Source organism: Electrophorus electricus, chromosome 24, assembly GCF_013358815.1.
Source record: "Electrophorus electricus isolate fEleEle1 chromosome 24, fEleEle1.pri, whole genome shotgun sequence".
Classification (NCBI taxonomy): Eukaryota; Metazoa; Chordata; class Actinopteri; order Gymnotiformes; family Gymnotidae; genus Electrophorus; species Electrophorus electricus.
In genome coordinates, this window is record NC_049558.1 from 2,762,275 (window position 1) to 2,785,117 (window position 22,843).

Consider the following 22,843-nt stretch of genomic DNA (forward strand, 5'->3'; position numbering starts at 1 on the left):
TTAGCCTTAAATACCCCACAACCAATCACATCTCAAACCAAATGTCCCCCCACAGCCTCTTATTAATTTTATTTTGGCCTCAAAGACTACCCCATCAGCCAAATAGCCCATCAACCACAGCCAAGCGCACACAAGACGGTTATTAGATTATATACATATTTTTATGTATATGCATGCAAAAGGAAGGTGCATATTTACTACAATTACAGTAAACTTGCATGTGTAGGAGCTTCTATTATGTTCTATAATTTTAAGAGAAAGAATTGGGGTGACAATAAAGCTGTGTCTAGGCATTCGTCATATTACTTATTTTGATTAAATCATTCAGACATTTTTTTATTACACAATTGGTATATATGTAAACACTGATACAACTAATTGTTTCTTCATTATTTTGTATTCTTCCTAAGATGCCACTGTAAACATTAGCGATGTCTTGTAAACAGTTACAAAAAAGATTACAAATGATTACAAAAATTCTTTAGATTTGTCCTAACATTTGATCTTGTGCCAAATACCGCCTTAACATTTTTGTCTCTAACAATGAAAGAACAAGAATAAACTATGAAAGAATTTAGCCCACTGAACAATTCATGCAGTAAAATTCCAATTAAGATCTAATTTGGCAGATGAATAAAAGTGCAATAGATTATAAATTTTCATTTAATCACTGGCTAATTATAACTCGTTATTTACTGGCAGGGTGAAGCTGCTCTTAAATTTGATCTAAAAATATATCCAGTAGTTTTATCCAAAACACTACTTTGCTACGAATGCTTTCCCGGTCTTGTTCCCAAAAGCTTGACGGCACTCCCAGGGCGTAATTAGCCAGGGTATTCCGTTGCGTTATTCCACCGCTAGAGGGCAGCACAGCCCTTCAGAGATGCTGACAGGAGCGCTCCCAGGCTCGGTCTCGCTGGGATGTGATCCGTCCCTTCCTGTTCCACCGCACCGAGAGACACACCGACGCCGCAACAGACGCGCACGGCTCGACTATGTCTGGAGCTAGACATGCTGGCAAAGGCGAGGTCGTTTGTTTTCCTACGTGAAACCGTCCGTTAGCAGTGCCACCGCATAGCATGGTGTTGTTTTATTAGTTGGGGTTTACATATATATTTATCTTTTTGCGTTTCGCAGCTACAACCCTTTGCTCCTTGTCTGTCAATGATTGTCTCACCCATGCACTCATGGCGGAGACAAAAATAATCTATCACATCGATGAGGAGGAGACACCTTATTTAGTGAAACTGACGGTTTCTCCCGAGAAAGTCACGTTGGCGGATTTCAAAAATGTGCTCAGCAATCGTCCCGTCAGTAGCTACAAATTCTTCTTCAAGTCTATGGATCAGGATTTTGGGTGAGTGTGGGGCATCTGTCGGCTCGTACGGTAGCTCTGCACGCTGAGCTCGTATCGCGTCCAGTCTGCACGCTGGCGTTCACTCTTTATGCCCTTCAGTGTCGTGCCGGTTTGCTTGCGAAGCGTCTGCAGTCGCCGACACCTGCTTTGCAGCCTCTCGTGCCCGTTCGCGTGCGCATTCCGCTGCGCTTGCACGGACGAGTCACCTCCCCGTCTCGCGCCAGTCTGGAGGTTATGCATGTTCCCGACAGAGTCCACAAGGGCTACTTTCAGACTTTCTAAAGTTTTCAGTAACTTTAGTTTGTTTAACCTCGGGTTATGTTCGAGAGACCTTATAACTAACCCAGTTTAGCAGGGCATAAATTGATTGTTATTGACCTTTGTTATAAATTATACTACAGGATATAATATCACCTCCATTTGTTGGCTGCCTTATATTTCAGAGCTGAAATTATACTGCCATGCGAAGGTGGCTGTTCATGTTATGTTTACCAAATGATTAGTTCAGTGTCCTGATCAGTATGTTGAGCCATCTTTACCAGGTGTGATAGGTAGTGGATACAGGCCATTAATATCAAAGTTGGATTTGACATGAAAACTCCCATGAATTCAACATTAGCCATAAATGTTGAATATGTGGTATGAGAGTGTGGTGTTTTTCAGAATGATAGTTCTGTGTTGGCTAAAAGACACATTAACTGAAAGTCTGCCTAGTTAAGAGAATGGGGAAGTGTCTACATTTATTGGGAGCTTCTATTAAACATAAAACTATTAAACATGAGTGTCTCTTTCAAATCAGTGCTTTTCATTTCAACCTGTGGGTTATGGGGAAAAGTATTTATAGCTTTAGGTTACAGAATAGCTATAAAGGCTATTTGACATGTGTAGTCTGTTCTGGGCAGGCCTCCTCAGAATTAAGTGCATGTGTTCAAAGGTTGTTAGTTAGCGAATATAACCTCTTTTTGATCATCCAAGATTGAGACCTTATTGAATTGCTCCTAAATTGCATGGGACTCTTAACTGTATGAGAGAAATTGTGTGTTTATGCACTCAACATTAGCACAAACTGGCTGTTTCCTCCGACGCAGATTTTCAGATCAAATGCAATATTTCCCCAAGAAAAAATGTAATTAACTGCAAATGCAGCAAATTCATTCATATTTTATCAGTTCCCTGAAACATATAAATCTGCAAAGCAAATTATTTCAAAGATTACTCTATGATAGCTGACATGTACCAGGTTTTGTTTTATTTTCTCTTTATGAAGGCAGAGCTGTGGTTTGTTTTTTTCTAGGGCGAGAAGGAGGCGTGAATAGGGGAGCTGCATGCACGAAAGCCAGTGGGTCGTGTCTACTAGTGACAGTAATGGAGATGTCTGTGTTTATGTAGCAGCGAATATGTTTAAATATCAGGCCCAGTTGGAGTTTGAAAACCCCTTTATTCCAAATTCTATGCGTTGCAGTTGTCTGTGTGCATCTGCGATCGTAGACTTTCATCATCAGACAATTTTAAACCTCGGAGGCATGACACACATGTGCCTGACGCACGCCCACAGCCCCGCGTGATGTGGGCACCGGCACACTCTCAGCACTTGGGTTTACTGCCCTTGGATTTGTCTGCACAGGGGGGCATAAACAAACACTGTGCTTGTCCTTCAAAGACCAGTTTCGGCTGGGCGTTTGTGGATTTGCTGTTTGCTAAAGAGTTTCCAATTTGGATGGGCATGGGTAAAGAAAGCCTAGAGCAGGACAGATAAATTATTTAAACTGAAAAGCATTTGATTAACAGGTCACAGATGGTGGCCATGTTACTGTTATTGTCAGGTAACGTTTTAGTAGTATACAGCATAAATAAATACACAGAGATGACACTTAACGTCATCACGTTTAAAATGTCATTACATAATTCCTAACAGTGTAATATACTGAGTAGCAGTGTGTGACAGCACATTAATACCTGGTACTTTATGGGAGTTTAAATCACATCCTGTTGGATGCTTAAAAGCCCTGTTGCAGTTCCCTGTACCTTTCAGAGTTGGTTATATTCGTTTGATATCGTGCATGCTGGGTAGGTCCCTCACAGTGTACTCCACCATCACTTACAGAATTCACCTGCTCTGTCTGTGCATTTGTGTTCTATTTGAATCCACTCTTTTACCAGACCAGAACGTTCTTACTTTCTTAATAAATTATTACACTCATCGTTTCAGTGCTAGAAAAGATCCTGACTTTTATGTTTCACTGAAATTTGTTGAACCCTTGCTAAACCTGGAGCTGGGAAGAGAAAGAGCAGTGTAGGGTACCCAGACTGTGTGTGTGTGTGTGTGTGTGTTTAATTGTGCCTTGTTGAGTCTGGTGTTCTAAATAATGTTTGATAGTTTGAAGTATAAATAAAGCTTAGAATTAAGCTTCACCTTTGGCTGATTGGCTGCTAAAGGGAAACTCCAAGAACACTTTATATTTTGATTAGTAAATTAGTGATGACAGAGGTTTGTGTTTTTAAGCCACCATATTTCACTGTATAACAATTAAAGTCCCTCTTAGCCTATCGGGTTTGAGTGGGGAGCTGTTGGGGGCCTTTGGCCAGTACAGATCCTGCTTATGGCCTGACAGCTCAAAGATAATAATAATAATAATAATAATAATAATAATAATAATAATAAAATTGAATTTATGTTGCACTTTTCAAGAACCCAAAGATGCTATTAAGTACAATTGCACAGTACATGGAGAAAGTGAGATGGAGCGAGTGAGTTGGAGTAAATAAGATGGAGAGAGTGAGATGGAGGGAGTGAGCTGGAGTAAACCAGATGGAGTGAGTGAGATGGAGTGAGTAAGATGGAGCGAGATGGAATGGGTGCAATGAAATTGGTGATGAGATGTAAACCTGGTTTGCAGCACCTTGTAGCCCAAAAGAGCCAGAGAACCGCTCTCCAGAGACATCGTTTAGCCAAGACTCCCTCCAGCTAGACTGTTACTGGTCCCTCCAGCTACACTGGTGCGGCTCCCTTCGGCTACACTGATACTGGTCCCTCTAGCTACACTGGTTCGGCTCCCTCCAGCTAGACTGGTACGGCTCCCTCCAGCTAGACTGGTACGGCTTCCTCCAGCTAGACTGGTACTAGTCCCTCCAGCTACACTGGTGCGGCTCCCTCCATCTAGACTGGTACTGGTCCCTCCAGCTAGACTGGTACGGCTTCCTCCAGCTAGACTGGTACCGGTCCCTCCAGCTAGACTGGTACCGGTCCCTCCAGCTAGACCGGTACCGGTCCCTCCAGCTAGACTGGTACGGCTCCCTCCAGATGGACTTGTTGTCAGTGGTAGAAGGCTCCTGCATTGGCTAGGCAGCATCTGGTTTAGTTGGGGCTCATGGCTGGAGGGTTCTGTATCACAGGAAATCCCTGCAGTAGTTCAGCACATCAGCATCAACATGGCAGTCTTGTCATTGACTACCAGGAACGCCCCACACACCCTATGGTGTACACACACACCCTATGGGCTGCAACCGAGGTCAGTGTCACAGGGTAAAATATACATTTTCCTTGTGTTTTTTTAGTTATTTCACACATTTAAACCTCATTGCAGTGCTAGCCATTGGATATTTATTATTGCTGAATAATTATCATACTGGCCTTGAAAGTAGCATACATTTTTTTGTTTTATATTTCAATAAGGCCTCTTTTTTTAAACCAGATTCCTTTTTTAAACTTCTGATGTGTGCCCTGCTTGTATCCAGAGGCGGTTCCCCTCCTGTCCTCCTGTGCATATTTGCACAGACCACACTTCCTTAAGGTCACTGTCACGAACTTCCCCGCAAGTGTACGTATATTCCGGAGATCTCCTGGGAGGACACAAGCACTTCCTACCCTTGACAGGAGTTCCAGCCCAGCTTCCTCTGCACAGCTTGGAGCTCTGGAGTAAGCCACAGGCACGTGCTTTAAAAAAAAAAAAAAAAAAAAAAAGTAGCCTCTTAACGTAAGTGCCACCGTCATGTACTAGCCCCTGGCCTTCCATTTCCCAGTAGCGTGTCCACCATTGTCATGTGATCGTAGACGTTCTGGAGGAGCTCAGAGGAGAGAGCTGTAATATGAGGAAGGTGAAGAGATTTCTCAAGGCATGACACCCTACACAAATGTGTTACAGGGAGCCTTCTTGCCGGGTGCTCGTTGAGCGCTGCGTGCGTTTGTTTATTTTCTAAGCAAAAAAAAGGTGGTTTTTTTAACGTTTTTTAACATGTGTATTGAGTTGCACGGTGTGATTGGAGGCTAGCAGGTGTGTGACTGCTGAACCGTGTCTTAGAGGGTTAAAGGGTAACTGCGTGGTATTTCTGTGGGGAATTTACAGCCTGGGAGAAACACTGGCGGCCCCAAGCTAACATGCTAGATCACTCTATTAATAACCCCTCCTGTGCACTGACACCCCCACTGCACCTCTTTTTCTCTCTAGCACATGCACGCGCACGCACACACACAAAACAAAAAAACAACACACACTTCTTGCATATGCACGTCCACTCTCTCATAAACACTGAAAGAGACGCAAGCACTGTCTCCTCTTTACTGCATCGCAGAAGGTGTGACCTCTGACAGCTGCGCTTTCACGAGGCCAACTGAAATGTGCGTTCGGTCCAAAAGAAGCCAGTCTAAGTTGGAGGAGTTTCCAATGGCTTTGGTCAGCAGGGACATTCAGCGTTCTCATTGTGGACCGCTAGCGGTTGCGAGCTGAGTGGAAAATTCCACTGTTCGAGTGTGACACACTTCCAATATGACTCAGTTTTTGCAAATAGATGCACCGTGGAGCTCAGGCTGCAGGGTGCAAGGCTCAGACAGGGTTCCTAAGTGTGCTGTCTGCGTCCTCCGTGCAGGGTTGTCAAAGAGGAGATCTCCGATGACAACGCCAGGCTGCCCTGCTTCAACGGCAGAGTGGTCTCCTGGGTAAGTGAGACGGGTGCTATCTTGCCCCTCCCCCATGACAAATGCGTGATGTTCCATGCAGCGTGGCATAAAGTTACAGTGTTAACCTCTATCCGCAACCCCAGGCCAACTCTCATGTGCAGTCATATATACGTGCACACGGGTAACAGTTTTTCATGGCAGTAGGTGCGTGCAGGGACGCGGCAGCTTGCGTGACATTCTGCCTCGCTGCCACTAACCAGAATGACGCGCGAGCACTGGCTGCAGTGCCTGAAAGCACTCGCAAAACCTACAAACATTTCACAACTCAGTTCAAGGGCGAGCGAAGGATCAGATTACAGAGGAGCTGTTGGCCAATGAGATGTTAAATAACAGAATGTTAAAGACAGAGCTGCAGAATATTGCTATTGGTCTTCTTTTTTTTTTTTTTTTTCTTTTCCATCGGCTCTGGTCACATTCGGTGGCCTTAGCCAGGCCCGGCTGTGTAACAGTCTTGCTCGTCATTATTGGGCTCATGAAGGCACTTAACAGTGCCTGTGTGTGTAGGCCATTGTGCATAAGCGCATATGCTGTGCACTCTCTCCCAGCTAACTAAACACACCCTGTTCTAGCTACTCTTCCTGCAGCACTTATTTATGCATAGCCACGAGTTAGTGCACATGCACTGTGGAGAGACTCTTCCTGAGGTCTTTGTCTTTGTGTGTGTCTGTGTGTGTGTGTGTGTGTGTGTGTGTGTGTGTTTGGCTGTAGTTAGTGCTGACTGAAAGCACACACTCAGACAGCGGATCTCACTGCACAGAGAGCAACCCTGAGCTGCCCCCACCGCTAGAGCGAACCGGAGGTATCGGAGACTCCAGACCCCCCTCCTTTCAGTGAGTATTCTCCATCAACACGGCTACTTGGAGCATACGTATTACATGGGATTCAACCGCGGCGTATCACTTCATAGCAATAACCCGCTGTCTTTTGTGGTGTGATTACGCCGTAAACATACCAGCAGATGAATTCTTACTAGAACTCTAAAACCGTATCCCTCAAGACTCAGATCATGGCCCTCGGGACCAAGATATATAATCCACACTGGTATTAGGCTTTCGAGATGAAAAATGTTGAGAACCAAAGCAATGTTTTCTAGCTGTGATAGAGCCACTCCAGTTAGTTTTAGTGGTAAAGAGCAGCTTGGAAATTTCAAAGGAATACTGATTCACATTTTTTCGTCAGGGTAATAAGTCGTAATCATGACCTCATACCAAGACCAAGGCTGTGTCTTTGTAAAAAAGTGCAGCAGGCAGGGACACACACACACAGATAAGCGTGGTGAGACAGGCAGAGTAGCTCTGTTTTCTCTGAACTGCAGTACTGCAGGAGATGATGTCTGCTGTCCAGCTGGAGGCCAGGTCTGGTTAGCCCCTATCCAGAAGTCATATGCCTTAACCACAGCCCAAATGCTGCTCTCATCTCTGGGGCTTCACCAACACACAGCATGCTGCTGCCACTCAAACTGCACTTGGTGTGTGTATGTGTGTGTCTGCCAGCATTCAACATTTGCTTATCTGCCCACATGCCCAAACTGTGACACGCCAGTCCACTCATCTATGTAACTGTCCATGACAGAGGTGAACAGCTTGTAACATGCACGCCTTGAGACTTTGTAGAGGCTGCGAAAGTATCCTATTGTGCTTAGGCAGGGAAAGTTTTCATACTCTACTAGTTGCGAAGAAGGAAACAGATGTGTTAGATAAAACCAATTAATTAATACAAGCCAGAAGCTTGTTTGTTTCTGCATAAACCTTGAGTTTCTCACCAAACACATTCATTAAGCATTCTCTTTATATTTGAAAAAGTCTGAAGTGAATTTCGAAAGATGCTGAAGGCATTGTGCACACTGCCAAGTGCACGCAGTCTGTCTCTTCATTCTGAGCTGAACATTACGGCTCTTCTTTGCCCTCTGTGGGCTGCTGAGATCTTTAACTTTTATCTGCCTTGAGCAGTTGTCTGCGGTTTTTACTGCCACCTAGTGGTCTGTAAAGGCCGGGGTGGGGGTGGGGGCGATCTCATTTTTCCCATGTCCCATTTCTCTCGCCATCGCTTCAACAAGCCAATTTTTCCTGGAGATTAATTCCGTGGATTCCCAGTTGTGTGTCTCTCCCACAGAAAATCTCCCTTAATTTCCATCACAAAAGCCCCACTGTAAGCATCAGTAAATAACCAAATGCTATCTCTGGCCCTCTCTCTTTGTGGGGAGCGTTATTCATCGGCGCTGACGAATAAATTTGCCGGGACGAGGAGAATGGGCATTCGGCCGTCCTTCAGCAGATAAGCCGGATTAGCAGACATTAAAAGCACCCATCTCTATCACCCGAGGGCTTGGCAGGGCGCTGCAGCTGCTCTAATCTGCCCCGGGATGGAGCTGCCCGGACCCCCTACCTGCACGCCTGCTGCTCCCTGCCTTCATGGAGCACAATGGCAGGGATGCCGTGTGTCCTCCATATGAACAGCAAGCCCTAAAGCAGGCAGGATTATGCGGCCGGCTAATGTATGGAAGCCCCTGTGTTTCTCCTTCTGCTCATTTAAAAATCAGTTAAAAAATGTATATTTGTCTGTATTGCAGACCAAAGACTAGTTGTGTAAACAGGTTTAACTCCGTATAATACGAATATAACATAATGTATTGAATATTAATGGATTAGTAACTAAATGTGTGTATTTTGTATAGTTTATATAGATAATTTTTTCTGCTGTAGCTAGTACTTGTTGAATGTTGTGCTGTTTACATGGTTATTGTCAGAATGTTTGAAAGAACATTGCAGCCATAGCCTGTTAAGAGGCTTGTGAAATGACAGCTTCCATCCACTAGAGGGAGACATTCGCACATCCTCTCTGGTGAGGGTAGCTAATTAGCTATGTGTGGATTCAGAATGATTTCAGGGACAGAAACCTTCATTTTCATTGTTCTTCTCTTTCATTTGTTTTACTCGGTGATACGTAAACCATTAATAAATGCTAATAGAACCATAAGAACAAATTAAGATTCAGTTATGTCAAAGAGACACACTGATTTTCTGCAGTTTCTGGAACTTTATTGCAATTTGTAACAGTTCTTGTGTGAGTTTGTAGAGACACTCAGGAGTTCTCACCAGCCTCGTGTTTCTGTCTAGCCCTGAGCAAAAACATTCCTCACACTCTGATAGAATAACCAGTCCCACTGCACATTCTCTGTCTCTCTCTTTTTCTTTCTCTTTCTCAAACGCACACACACACACACTCACGCTCACACAGCTGCAGTGCTACCGGGCCTGAGGCAGAGCCCTGGTCCCATTCTCCTCAGTCTCCCCACGACCACAGAGCCACAGGTTTCTATCGCACAGGTGGCCTGATCCTTGTGAAGAGACTGTGAGCTGCAGAAAGTTGAACGAGATCCCTGAGCTTTCTTATGGTTTATTGGGCTGTGTTAAAGGAGTACTGTGGCAAAACCCAGTGGAGGTGGCTGTGATGTGGTTTTTAATGAAACTGTGTGTGTGTGTGTGTGTGTGTGATTCATTTTTTAGTGCCAATGCAGTGAGCAGCCGGGATGGACTGGATACAGAGACAGGAAGTGAGTCTCTCCTGAGCCAATGCAGAGAGAGGGAACGGGCACACAGGACACAGGACAGCAAGTGTGAGTCCATCCTCTCAGTCCATCCACGCACAGTATACCACATGGCACATATCGTCCACTACAGCTCTGTACATAACACGTATGAGGGGAGGACAGCCGTGGGCAGCCATGTTTTGAAATGGACAATAACTGAGCCAGATTCAGGATCAACAGGAAACAAAGCTAATGGGAGTCAGAAATGGGATTCAATTTGCTAGCCATTCCTTTCTTCTGTTTCCTAACTGGGTTTAGCATCTGAAACTGTCCATTCTGCTTTTGGATCTGTCCGGCAGTGTGTAATCAAGACACTGTAGCATTCGTCAGCAAGAGGATCAGAACAGGCTGTGCTGCTGTTCTGATCAGGCCGATTCAGTGGTTGATTTCCTGGAGATTCATATTTGTTTTCTGTCCAGTAATTTGGGGAATGTTGGTGTGACTGTACACATGCTGAGGTCAGTTTCTAAAAAAAAGTCACAGAGGCTTGAAACTGTATTCCTCACCAGCGAGAGAAGCATTCACTCACCACTAAAGAATATCCTGACTCTCCTCATGTCAAAGGATTTCAGGCATGATTGTTTTTATAGCAAAACCATTCAGGAAAAGGCCGAATTCCCAGCTATGTCTCAGAGGCCTACAAACTAGACAAGCTTTTCTTTTTTCTTAGTGGAGCCAGCAGCTGCTTTGAATATCTGAACTCCCTTCCAGTCCGAGATCAGTGTGCAGTTTCATTCGTTAAGGAACTTTTGTGACCTGCTTATTCCGTCTGCGTACGCTGTAATACCCTGCAACCATTTCACTTCCTCTGTTCCTCCTGCTATGGGAGCCTCATTAGCGGGAGGTTCATTAATGGGGCTTATTAGAGGAGCTTTGTTAGCACTGGCAGATAATGTTTCAGGCAGGGGAGATTGGTAGAGGCAGCGTGTGTGCACGCGTGCGTGCGACTGCCAAAAATAAAAGAAAATATGGATATCTGAGTAATCATGAGCATTCCCCATTGAGCTTTTAAATATGATTGCATTTATTGGAGGAAATCGGTATAAATCATTTACAGAAGTTGTGTGTTCTGAATTTTGCATGTGGATCTGGGACTTGGTGTAACCACCTGAGATCTTAGTCCGTATTTAGTCATGCCTGTTTCTTTGATGTAGAGAAAGCCAAGCAGGTCTCACGCTGAAGATTTTAACCGCATGCTGTGTATAGGCAGTGAAGAGCCAGCTGTCTAGGAGTTCATGTGTATCTGTGTGCATTATGCATGTTCCCCAATGCATATGGTTGTGGCCTGCATGAGATATGTGTCCTGCCAGGTCCCTGTGCATTCTGACTCTTTAAAGAAATAGTCATGGTGATGCACTTCTGCTTTTCTATTAGTGGCTACCTCTTTTATTTATTTATTTATTTTTGGAAAAAGTGTTGTTCATCTGTTCCATGCTAGCACCTTTTTGTTTATACCAAGTAAAAGGGGCATTTTCCAGGGTAAAATAACTTGAAACATGACAATAAGGGGAAGGTGGAGAATCCACAGAACATGATCTGCTGTCTGTGATCATGTGCTTAGGGTGAAAAAAACCCTGTGCATTCTGAGCTGTGCTCAGTGTGTATGTGCACGCATATGTGTGGTGTGTGATGAGTGAAGATGATTGATGCAGGGCTGGTTAGTGCTGGTGTTGTTACCAGACAGGTGTGAGGCCCAGGGCCAGTGGCAGGGTGAGTGGATCTGTTTCCATGCCTCAGGCACTCAGCCGGGAACCTCACTAAACCATCAGGACTTGGTTTCCAAAGTGACTGGCAGAAGACAATGTTTTATTGTCAAGGCTTGAAATGATAATTGTTGGAAAATTTGAGCTTGATGTTTTAGATTGAAACATTTCTGGTCAAATTCAAATCTAATGCTGTTGTCCAGACCTAATTTTGTCACCTAAACATTACAAAGAGGGACTGTTACAGAAATTAAGTGATGCCAGTGTTCTCATTTTGATTATAAATGTTTATTGCAAGTTTTCTTTCTCACAGTGGACTTCCAATTGGAGGCTGTTCTAATCATTTTGACACAGAGGTCATTTATTAAGAATTTAACTTCTCCTGAACTGTGGAAGTAGTGATGTTATAACCGTATAGATGAGATATAGGAGAAAACTGTAAAAAGGCATTAATTTCTCGAGTTGTAGTGAAGCACTTAACCATAGCTCTAAAAAGTAATTTTATGTGACATTTTAACGTCTCAATCGAACGCGTCACGAATGGAAATGATAACCTCTGTTGCGGATGCACACGTCCTCCTGAGCGCTCTTTTGTCCTGCTTCTGCATGTGCAGTGCGAGCATGTTTCACTGAATGTTCAGAGCTAGAAGTCGTGCAGGAGAGGGTTACGTTATCTTTGCACATTAGAGGCGCGTAGTGCAGCGTCGACGCTGCAGCTGTGGAGCTAAAACCTTAATGATATGCAAGATGTTAACGTTGCCAACCTTGTCAAAAACAGTTATTTAAAGTCAAATCTCATTCATAACACAACTAAAGCTATGGGCTAACTGACCAGAGTTATAACGCTACATGTGAATAAATGAGTTTTATTTATGCTGTGGTTTTCAAAAGTTGTAACGTTAAAAAAAACACTAATTCCAATTAGTGCTCTTAGTTCAGATGTCTAATAGAGACACACCTGCTCTTAGTTCAGATGTCTAGTTCACGGGAACACTGTTCTCTGAATCTTAGTCTATGGCAATGAAACTATGGCAGTTCATCTGAACAGTCACTTATTTTAAACATTTTCCATTTGTACCATTTGTTGTAATGTGTATCTGATGGCTTTAAGGTTTATTTCATGTCTAAGATATTAGAACAACTTGGTTAGCCTAAAATTACCTTTCCGTAAATGAATTAAACTCAACTAGGCATTTTATGTTCAAAGATGCCAGGATTTCCACAGCACAATGAAATATGTGATATGTTATTAGAGTTCATCTATGTATTGCTGCATTTTTGCAGTATCTGTATTGTGAAGCAAAAGGTGAATTAAGGTCAAATTAAAGTTAATTAACAAAGCGTCAGGTCTGAGCATGTTACCAGTTTGCTCTGTGTCCAGCCTAATGCTGATTATGCTTGAAAACACGACTGTAATTTTGTACCTCACCTCAAACAGGCTTGGCGGGCTCATTTTTGAGGAGAGAGCCATATCGAAGCCAGATGGGATCGGTTCCCAGTAGCCGTTTCCCGGCCCTTGCGCTGGGCTGTAACGGGTCCGATTACGTCTGCTTTTCCTCAGCACCTCCATCACAGATGAGAAGTGGAGCTGATCTGTGAAGGGTTAAGGGTGGAGGTTGGGGAAGAGTAAAACCAGGGAGAGCGATCGAACTTCCCAGAAGCTCTGTTTAGCCGAGCCGTTAGCAGAACCGGTGTCTCCTCTTTTATCCTGAGAACTTGCATACCACTGCCGTGTCTGCAGGCTTCAACCTTTCACCCCTCCTTGTAGGTGACAGGACCGTCCGTGCGGGCCCACACACAGAGTATTGTGTTTCTTTGTGCTGGCAAATTAGCAGTGGAGTGTGACCCCCTTAAACGGTGCATAAGCGATTAGATCTATAACGCTGTGGTCCCAGATCTGTAGAGCACCCGCCGCGCTTTTCTGCGTGTGTGTGGGTGTGTGTGAGAGAAAACACCGGCGTGCGCTGGCATGTGTTATCGGAATTATAGCCACACCCCGGCACTGGAGCGTTCCAGTCGATTGAAGTGTCTGCCTGAGATGAGCCTTTCTGTGGGTACAGTGTTACCCTGAGTCACAGCGCGATCGTGCCTCTGTAAATATGCCAGCAGATCATGGACGTATGTAGCTCACTGACACATAATGTGTCCTGTCTTGGTACCATAATTTTCGTAACCAGGTCTTCTTAAAACAGTGTGTATGTTTTGTGTACAATGTGTATTTGCAAACAGTGTGTGCTTGAGATGATTAGTAAAGGGTGTGGCCCGTTAAGAGATGTCTGTCCTTAATCGTGTGCCTGTACTTAGGCATTTCTAGCACTTTACATTTTTGTTTCCCTTATTTTCCCTTATTTACGTTGTGCACAAGTAGAATTCCCTGTGTGTAGTAGTTTCCAACTTGCAGAATGTTGCGCGTCTGTGTGTTTGTGACCCTGGCTCACGGGCGTTGTCTCCCCTGCGTGTGCACCTCAGTCCCACGGGTGAACGGCCACTCCAAGGCTGAGTGGTCTAATCGGGATTCGGCCATAGGCTACGACGGTGCCTCGGTTATGAGCAGTGAGCTGGATTCCAGCTCCTTCATCGACAGTGAGGAGGACGAGGATGGCAGCAGGTTAGGCCCTGCTCACAACCCCACACACCATTCTGCATGCATAATTAAAATGAACAAACAACTACAAATAATGATGTAAGAGAAAATACATATAAACAGACACATCAATTCGTTATTTGCATCATTAATTAATCACTAAATTTAACTTGTGCTTTGATGAGAGCAACCAAAACGTGCAACCCGTTATCATGTCATCATGTCAAAATGTGTTGACTGTAAATGATCAGAGGTGTTAAATATAAAGCAAGCAGAGCCAGTAGGAGCTGGGATGATAGACATCCAGAGGGAGCTTTTTGTGGACACACCTGATCTGGCATCCCCCTGCCTGCTCCTGCAGACTCAGCAGCTCCACGGAGCAGAGCTCGTCCACCCGGCTCATGCGGAGACATAAACGCCAGCGACGGAGACACAAAGTGGTCAAAATAGACCGGGTGGGTTTCAACGTTAACGCAGCAGGGGAGAAGCCAGAGTGCGATTGCGAGCGTCTTGAGTTAAAGGGACGTTTTGTTTGTCCGAACTTTTCCGACAGTCGTCCTCCTTCAGCAGCATAACGGATTCCACCATGAGCCTCAACATCATCACCGTCACGCTCAACATGGGTGAGCGTCCTGTGTCCCACCTCCCGTCTCCTGAGACAGGGCTCAGATAAAGTGTTTGCCAGCATGCACTGGGCGTGGTGGGTGGAGTTTACCTTTTTGTGTCCCTCTCTCTCACAGAGAAGTACAACTTCCTGGGCATCAGCATTGTGGGGCAGAGCAATGACCGGGGTGATGGAGGCATCTACATTGGCTCAATCATGAAAGGTGGTGCAGTGGCAGCTGATGGTCGAATTGAGCCTGGAGACATGCTGTTACAGGTACAGTAGACGCGCTGTTACAGGTACAGTAGACGCGCTATTACAGCTACAGGAGACTCGCTGTTACAGGTACAGTAGACGCGCTGTTACAGGTACAGTAGACGCGCTGTTACAGGTACAGTAGACGCGCTGTTACAGCTACAGGAGACTCGCTGTTACAGGTACAGTAGACGCGCTGTTACAGCTACAGGAGACTCGCTGTTACAGGTACAGCAGACGCGCTGTTACAGGTACAGTAGACGCGCTGTTACAGGTACAGTAGACGCGCTGTTACAGCTACAGGAGACGCGCTGTTACAGGTACAGTAGACGCGCTGTTACAGGTACAGGACACTCGCTGTTACAGGTACAGTAGACGCGCTGTTACAGGTACAGGAGACGCGCTGTTACAGGTACAGGAGACGCGCTGTTACAATTACAGGAGCTACAGTATGATCTGTTGATAACAGAGGAGTACTACATATAATTTCAGAATTTTCCTTTTTACTAGACTCAGTAAGCAGTCAGTTAGTAGTTTCACATTTATCACACTCGAATCATCTTGCGTAAGAGAAGTGTGACTATGAATCACATCTGAGCTGTGTGTATGGTGTATGGTGTTTTCTGTTTCTTTTCAAGAAGTGACTTGGACATAATTGCAAGATATACCAGTTCAGAATGTAACCACTACTACGTGAATTCTAACTGCAGAGTGCGGATTATTCATGCAGATTGTATTGAAGCAGTTTTGCACATACTGAAACAATGCTACAGTAGTAATACCGACGCTCAAATGCTGCTTCTGCAGGTGAATGATGTGAATTTTGAGAACATGAGCAATGATGACGCCGTGAGGATTTTGAGGGAGATCGTTTCCAAACCCGGGTGAGCAGAGATATAACACATGCTACAGCTACAGCTGCTCTGGCCATACTCCGGTAACGGCACTGACTGTTACTGTATGCCTGACTCTCTGGTGACAGCACTGACTGTTGCTGAATGTGAGACTGCGGTAACAGCACTGACTGTTACTGAATGTGAGACTGCGGTAACAGCACTAACTGTTACTGAATGTGAGACTCCAGTAACAGCACTGACTGTTACTGAATGTGAGACTGCGGTAACAGCACTGACTGTTGCTGAATGTGAGAGTCTCCGGTAACAGCACTGACTGTTGCTGAATGTGTGAGACTCCAGTAACAGCACTGACTGTTACTGAATGTGAGACTGCAGTAACAGCACTGACTGTTACTGAATGTGAGACTGCAGTAACAGCGCTGACTGTTGCTGAATGTGAGACTGCAGTAACAGCACTGACTGTTGCTGAATGTGTGACTCCGATAACAGCACTGACTGTTGCTGCATGCCTGACTCTCCAGTAACAGCACTGACTGTTACTGAATGTGAGACTGCGGTAACAGCACTGACTGTTGCTGAATGCCTCCTCTGTAGGCCCATTAGCCTCACGGTGGCCAAGTGCTGGGATCCATCTCCTCGCAGTTACTTTACCATCCCCAGAGGTACATCCCTTCACACACTTCTCCCCATAAGGGGCTATTTTGGTGCAAAATGTATTAATAATGTTATACTTTGACTGTTTAATGTCCGGCTCTCATAAGGACGTTTAAGTAGCAAACCCTGCTGGAGTGGGTGTCATTTTTTTTTTTGCCTTGTCCCAGCAGAGCCTGTGAGACCCATTGATCCTGCCACCTGGATCTCCCACACGACAGCGGTGACCGGAACGTATCCACACTACGGTACGTAAAAAGGCTCATCCTCTCTCCAACCATTACCCACAAACCCACAGCTGGAATGATTACCCTGAGTACTGGAATGTGCCTTCTTTGTGGATGGCTTTTAACAACTGTTCATACTTCAACCTTTCAACCTTGAGATTTGTTTAGTTGTTTATTTTTGTAGGGACCTGATTTTTGTTTTCTCAGAGTTTGACGAGTTGCCTCTCTCGGCGGGCAAGACGGATATGGCCACCATCGTGAAGGTGATGCAGCTGCCTGATTCTGGCCTGGAGATCCAGGACAGGATGTGGCTCAAGATCACCATAGCAAATGCTGTTATTGGTGAGTTCTGCGGCTACACGTGGAGAGAAACAAAAATAATTATATAGGTGTCGGTCAAGAGCCACCAAGTTCTGCAGTAGAGCCACTAGAGGGAGCAATTTGACTGCTTGGAGATTAGACCAAAAAAAGGGTGTATTCTTGTGCTAAAGGTGCCGATGTGGTGGACTGGCTGTATTCACGTGTGGAGGGCTTTAAGGAGCGGCGCGACGCCAGAAAATACGCCAGCAGTTTGCTGAAGCATGGCTACCTGAGACACACCGTCAATAAGATTACCTTCTCTGAACAGTGCTACTACACTTTTGGAGACCTGTGCCAAAGTACGTCTTTCGTCTAGTATTTCTTTGCCTCTTAATAGCTGTTGCATTTGAATAAAAGCTGATGACTAAGTTAGAAGAGATGTGCAGCCAAACATTGACCAGGATCCTGTTAATATATATATATATATAAATAGTTTCAGACAGTATTGTGCTGTTCATTCATTCATTCATTCCCAGACATGGCTTCACTCAACCTGAATGAGGGATCCAGTGGTGGTGGCTCTGAGCCGGACACGCTGGCACCTCTTCCGCTGCCAGGCACCAGCCCCTGGCCGTACCCCTGCCCGGGCTACCTAACCCAGCCCCCTGCTTCCCCCCCGGGCTACTCGGACCCCTGCCACAGCTTCCATCACAGTGGCAGCGCCGGCAGCCAGCAGAGTGAAGGTGAGAACATGTACCTGTGCACGTGCGTGTGTGTGTGTGTGTGTGTGTGTGTGTGCACGTGCGTGCGTGTGTGTGTGTGTGAGTGTGTGTGAGTGTGTGTGAGTGTGTGTGAGTGTGTGTGAGTGTGTGTGAGTGTGTGTGTGTGTGTGTGTGTGTTAGGGAAAGGAAAGGAAGGAAGCCATGACCCAAGAGTTCTTACCGCAAATGTAGTGTGATTGTAGGAGGACAGGGGGATCCCCTTCTTCACACCTCCCATTGTTCTTTTCTTTTTACATTTACTTTCGTATTGCTGACAGGAATATACATTTCAGATTAAGAATGAAGTGATTTTTTTATTTATTTATTTATTTTATTTTTTTTGTGCTGCCCAGTGCAGCTCCGGATTATTATTCTGTCTGTGTTGCAGTATATACATTTTCCAGGTAGTGTTGTTGTTGTGCAGGACGTGTTAACACTGCAACCTAAAGCAGCTTTGCCTTTCAGCAGTTTTCTTAGTTTCCTCAGTTGCTAATTTGTCACTTGACGTTTGCCCCACTTGGATTTCTAGTATATTTGTAACCTGAGCAGCCCAACATAACTGCTAAATTAGAACAAAGCACTTGTAATCTGTCCTAATTGTGTATGACATTTGTCTGCCCAAGTGACCCTCTTGGTGTAGCTTACATGGGGAAAACTGGTGGCGGATAAATGCAGTAGGTAAAGGTAAATCCCAGTGAAAAGTGTGGACACCAGGCAGTAGTTTCAGGGCCTTGGCAGTTGTATCTGCTCGGAAATTTCTCACATATCGGTAGTTCCGTGTATTCACTCGGAAATGTCTCATGTGGTATGGCCTGTTTAGGCACACCTGCTCATCCTGCATATCCACTTGGAGTTTCCAAACATCCACGGCCTTTGTAAACGTCCACTTCTGAGCATGGAGGTTGAGGATGGTGTTGAGACATTAATGATCACGTTGATGATTGTCCACTGCCTCTGGAACAAATAGTGACCACGTAGCACTGACGGGGGAAAAAAAATGACGTCTACATTTATATGTTGGTTTGCATTTGTGTGCGTGTGTGCGTGCATGTGTGTGTGTCTCTGTTAGTGTTTGCTAATCTGGAGTGCAGGAGCTCTGTCCTTGGATGTACAGGGTGAGTGATGGCTATGGATATGGAGTCGGCTTTCGCCCTGCTGGCTGGCTGTTTGGCAGGGCTCTATATGGTAACTCTTGTTGTTCCCTTTCCTTTCTGCTGGGCAATGGTAGACTGATGGAGGATCACTCCTGGGACTAGGGGATCTGGTAAGCTTAAGACCCTGCCCTTGATCCCGCCTCCAACCCCACCTTGCTCTCTCTCCTTCTCTGCCCACCCATTCCTCGGTCGGTCGCCGTGCCGCACGCGTGAACGGCCGCGCTGCCCTCCTGATCGGTGGCGCCGATCGTGTGTCCTCTCTGTGCCCTCTGGGTGTCTGCGCTGGTGTGCCGTGCACTCTCTGTTCTCCCGTGGCGTTGCATGCCTGCGGAACAGACGAAGGTCACTGTCATCGTCTGTGTCGCTGCGAAAGAGGAAGTTTTAGTAGGCAGGTAACTGGCATAAAGAAACACGGCACCGGCCCTCTTATGTGTTGGCGCGTCTAAAAGCCTGGGCCAGAACTGTTATCACAAAAGGAGCAAACAGAATACTTTGTAGACCTTCAGTTTAAGACTTCATTACCTTTTTTTTAAACTTAAAATGGGTATTATTTAGGTAAGAGCCCAGACTTGTGTGCTGGTGTCTCAGGCTTGTGGAATGATTAGTTCACTTTCTTAACCTTCTAAAAAATCTCTCTTCAGGCAGCAGAAGTAGTGGCTCCAACCCCAGTACTGGGAAAGGACCAAGGCCCTCCCACCGCGAGAAGGACCACAAGCCTATGTGCTGCGGGGGCAGTGAGTCGGAGCTGGGCACATGGGTGGGGCTTCCCAGACCACCCAGTCCGCTGAGCCATCCGAGTCATCGCAGCCACACCCGTTCCTGTGTCAGTCAGGCCTGCTCCATCCAAAGCCACGCCCAGTCTCACAGGAGCCGTGGCCTGTCCCAGCACAGCCACACTGTTTTCGCCTATAGCCACGCCCCCTTCGCCCAGCCCATTCATGTGTCCTGTGCCCACAGTGAGAGAAGCCACGCCTCCTCCTACGGTCCACCAGGCCTGCCCCCACCATACTGCCTGACCCGAGTGACCCCTAAGGCTCCGGTCAGCAGCAGTCCACCTGGAGGGCCTCCTGTGCGCGACTTAGGGAACATACCTCCAGAGCTAACCGCTAGTCGCCAGAGTTTTCAACATGCTATGGGCAATCCTTGTGAATTCTTTGTTGATATTATGTGACAGGATAGTGCCTTTTAACACTTTCAGAGCACAAGACCCCATCTTCTCCCTGGTCTCGCTGCTTTTCCTCCCTTAAACACTGTCCACTATCACAGCACTAAGAATGTACAAACTGACAGTCAACTAGACACTCACTGTCATCCACCCACCCTGCACAGAATCCAGAAATCCACAACACTTCTATCACAGCACAAATGTCTACGACATGCTGTACATTCATTGTGTGAAGTCAGAGAAATGGCTGAACTACTGCAGCCTAGTGTGATTTAAACTTCTTTGTTTCCTGCCATTATGCTAATGTAACAATCCATCTCTGCTGAGTGTAACCACTCAGAGGCAGGTCATGGAGCTCAGTGCCAGACTCTGACAAACGACAAATGACTATTCTGTAGGTGTGAAACCCACCAAATGAGCTTGAGATGCCAAGATGGTCTCCAGTGACTCACCAAGCGGTTGAACACCTCATTGCTGGGTTCTCTCAGACAGTTATGTGCCTTTGGCGCTTACAGATGGCATGATGACAAGAAAAACTCCTTTTTAAAGTAAGTAGTCATTACTGTCCACTGGAAGTAACAAACCTGTGCTGGACTGGATTCAGTCTTATTTGGATTAGATGATGTGCTTCTCGTGTCTCTCCCCATTTCCCAGAGATGGTTAGTCGTGCCATATGATTCGAGTCTTACCCACTGTCTGGTCTACAGAATGCATCCTTTTGAGTCAACTAAGGATTACCACAGCTCGGTTCTGCCAGAAGATGCTGAAATTCAGTTTTGGTGTTTTCTTCCTTGAGACAGTTTTACATATGGATTGATAAATATACAGAAGTTGCCTTGTGTGCAATAAAAGGTCACGCAGACACTTGTTGAAGCTGTTGAGTTTGAACAGTAATAGGTGCCATTATGAGATATGTGGTTTAAGCTGTAAAAGACATGCCAAAATGAGATTTGCTGTTTAAACAATAATGGACAGGTGCCAATACGAGATGTAGTGTACACCATCTTTGCATAGAATCTTCTACTCCTACATTAATGTTCTGGCATTGGACTTCATCACAATGAATGGCTATAATACAGATTTGAAAGTGATAAAATGAATGAAATATGAATGAAATATAAATAACCACCAAAGGCCTTCTGGCAAACATGGAGCTGTGTTATACTTTGAAATGAAAGACTGGCTTTTGACACGGAGAAAAGGATTTCCTGTTTGTGGCGAGGTTTTTTTGGTCAAGCAGTGAGAGGTCCTGAAATGTGTATTGTGTTTTAAAACATTTGTCGCCTGACACGTTTGGTCCAGGTGCAGTGAGGAAGGAATCTCAGTATTTGTCCAATTTTTGAAGCACTTTTGAACTGTACCTGTCTGGCCCTTTAGTATAAGACACTGTTTGTAATGGAAGCTGGTTGCATTATTTCTTCAAAGAAAGTGGAATAACAAATTGTACATATGGAAATTTAAATATATATATATATATATATATATATATATATATATATATATATATATATATATATATATATATATATATATATATATAATTGAAAAAATAAAATATATGAATAAAGATGTTTGAGATTAACTGCAATGTGGATTTGTGTGTGCTACTTGGTCAGTAAAAGTATTCACTAATTTAAAGGTTTCTAGAGTGCATGCATAAAAACAGGTCCAAGGTAATTACAGAGGAAGATAAACAATTTGTTGAACGCAACTACATGCATCATGCATGCTCCCAGCATGCATCACTTGCTCACTATTATATGTCACACTATATGCTTCTCCACCATGTGTTCTCAGTTACCATAATGAACAGTGAACAACTCTATTACAAGTCATTTTCTATCCTTAGTTACAGATTTAGATTTCTGTGTGAGTTTGTGGCTGCTTTCTGTAGCTCATGTCACACTCACCCTGCTAAAGGAAGTGAGACATCACAAGCTCAACATTTGAACCATAAGACGTTTTCCCGCCTTTCTTCCTCTCTGAGTAAGAAAACAAACTGCAGATGCTGATTAAACAGCTGAAGTAGTGTACAACAATAAATAAACTTTTTTTTTCCCCCCAGGGAATGTGTAGTTTCGGTATGACATAGTTAATAAATGTTGAAAAGCCACTAAAAAGAGCACCCGTTTGTAGCGTTAGTGAATAATGGCCAATGACGTGCGCAGCGCATGCTGATGATGTCACTAAGTAGTCAGAACGCCAGTGTAGGTTGTGCTAAAGAGACAGGGTGGGAGACTGAGGGCTGTAAGAAAGTTCTCATATGACGTGCTAGTAAATAAAAATAAAAAAAACATCCATCACAGAATTATTATGGATCATAAATTATGCTTAATAGAATTTTGTAAGGAGGCTTAAGAGCAAATTTTTAAGAAAACAAACCATCCCTACTATGTGTGTCTACTATGTGAAAGCTTTGTAATAGCTTGACTAATTTTGAGGCCATCTCAAGTGAAATAGCTTGAAAAATATGTTTTGAATTTTAAGATGCTTGAGGTTTTGCATATCAGAACTATTGAATATACCATTTCAGAATAGAGAAGAGTGTGGTTATTGGTCAGACTGTACAGCTTCTCATATGGGTTTTTATGGGGTCACATTCAGGGACTATTTCTTAAAAAACTCTAAACAGACACCCTATCAGGAGCTCAAATCAGGCTCAGAAATCAAACCATAACACAT

General features: G+C 44.7%; 1 protein-coding gene across 3 annotated transcripts; it reads left to right on the forward strand.

The window, feature by feature from the left end:
- The first annotated feature begins 925 nt into the window (after positions 1–925).
- Positions 926–21,272, forward strand: dvl1a (dishevelled segment polarity protein 1a). Of its 3 annotated transcripts, none has more exons than XM_035522480.1 (16): positions 926–1,028; positions 1,138–1,357; positions 6,221–6,290; positions 7,020–7,141; positions 9,818–9,927; positions 14,073–14,211; positions 14,549–14,642; positions 14,741–14,810; positions 14,928–15,067; positions 15,854–15,930; positions 16,498–16,565; positions 16,725–16,802; positions 16,989–17,123; positions 17,273–17,440; positions 17,618–17,824; positions 19,638–21,272. In XM_035522480.1, the coding sequence occupies exons 2-16, from the start codon at positions 1,188–1,190 to the stop codon at positions 20,165–20,167; spliced, it is 2,178 nt and encodes a 725-aa protein (XP_035378373.1). In that variant the 5' UTR covers positions 926–1,028; positions 1,138–1,187; the 3' UTR covers positions 20,168–21,272. The 3 variants fall into 3 exon arrangements, with proteins under 3 accessions (XP_035378373.1, XP_035378375.1, XP_035378374.1); XM_035522482.1 differs by adding an exon at positions 19,071–19,106 and having other exon boundaries at positions 926–1,357; positions 19,638–19,672; XM_035522481.1 differs by having other exon boundaries at positions 926–1,357; positions 16,728–16,802.
- Positions 21,273–22,843: the final 1,571 nt, after the last annotated feature.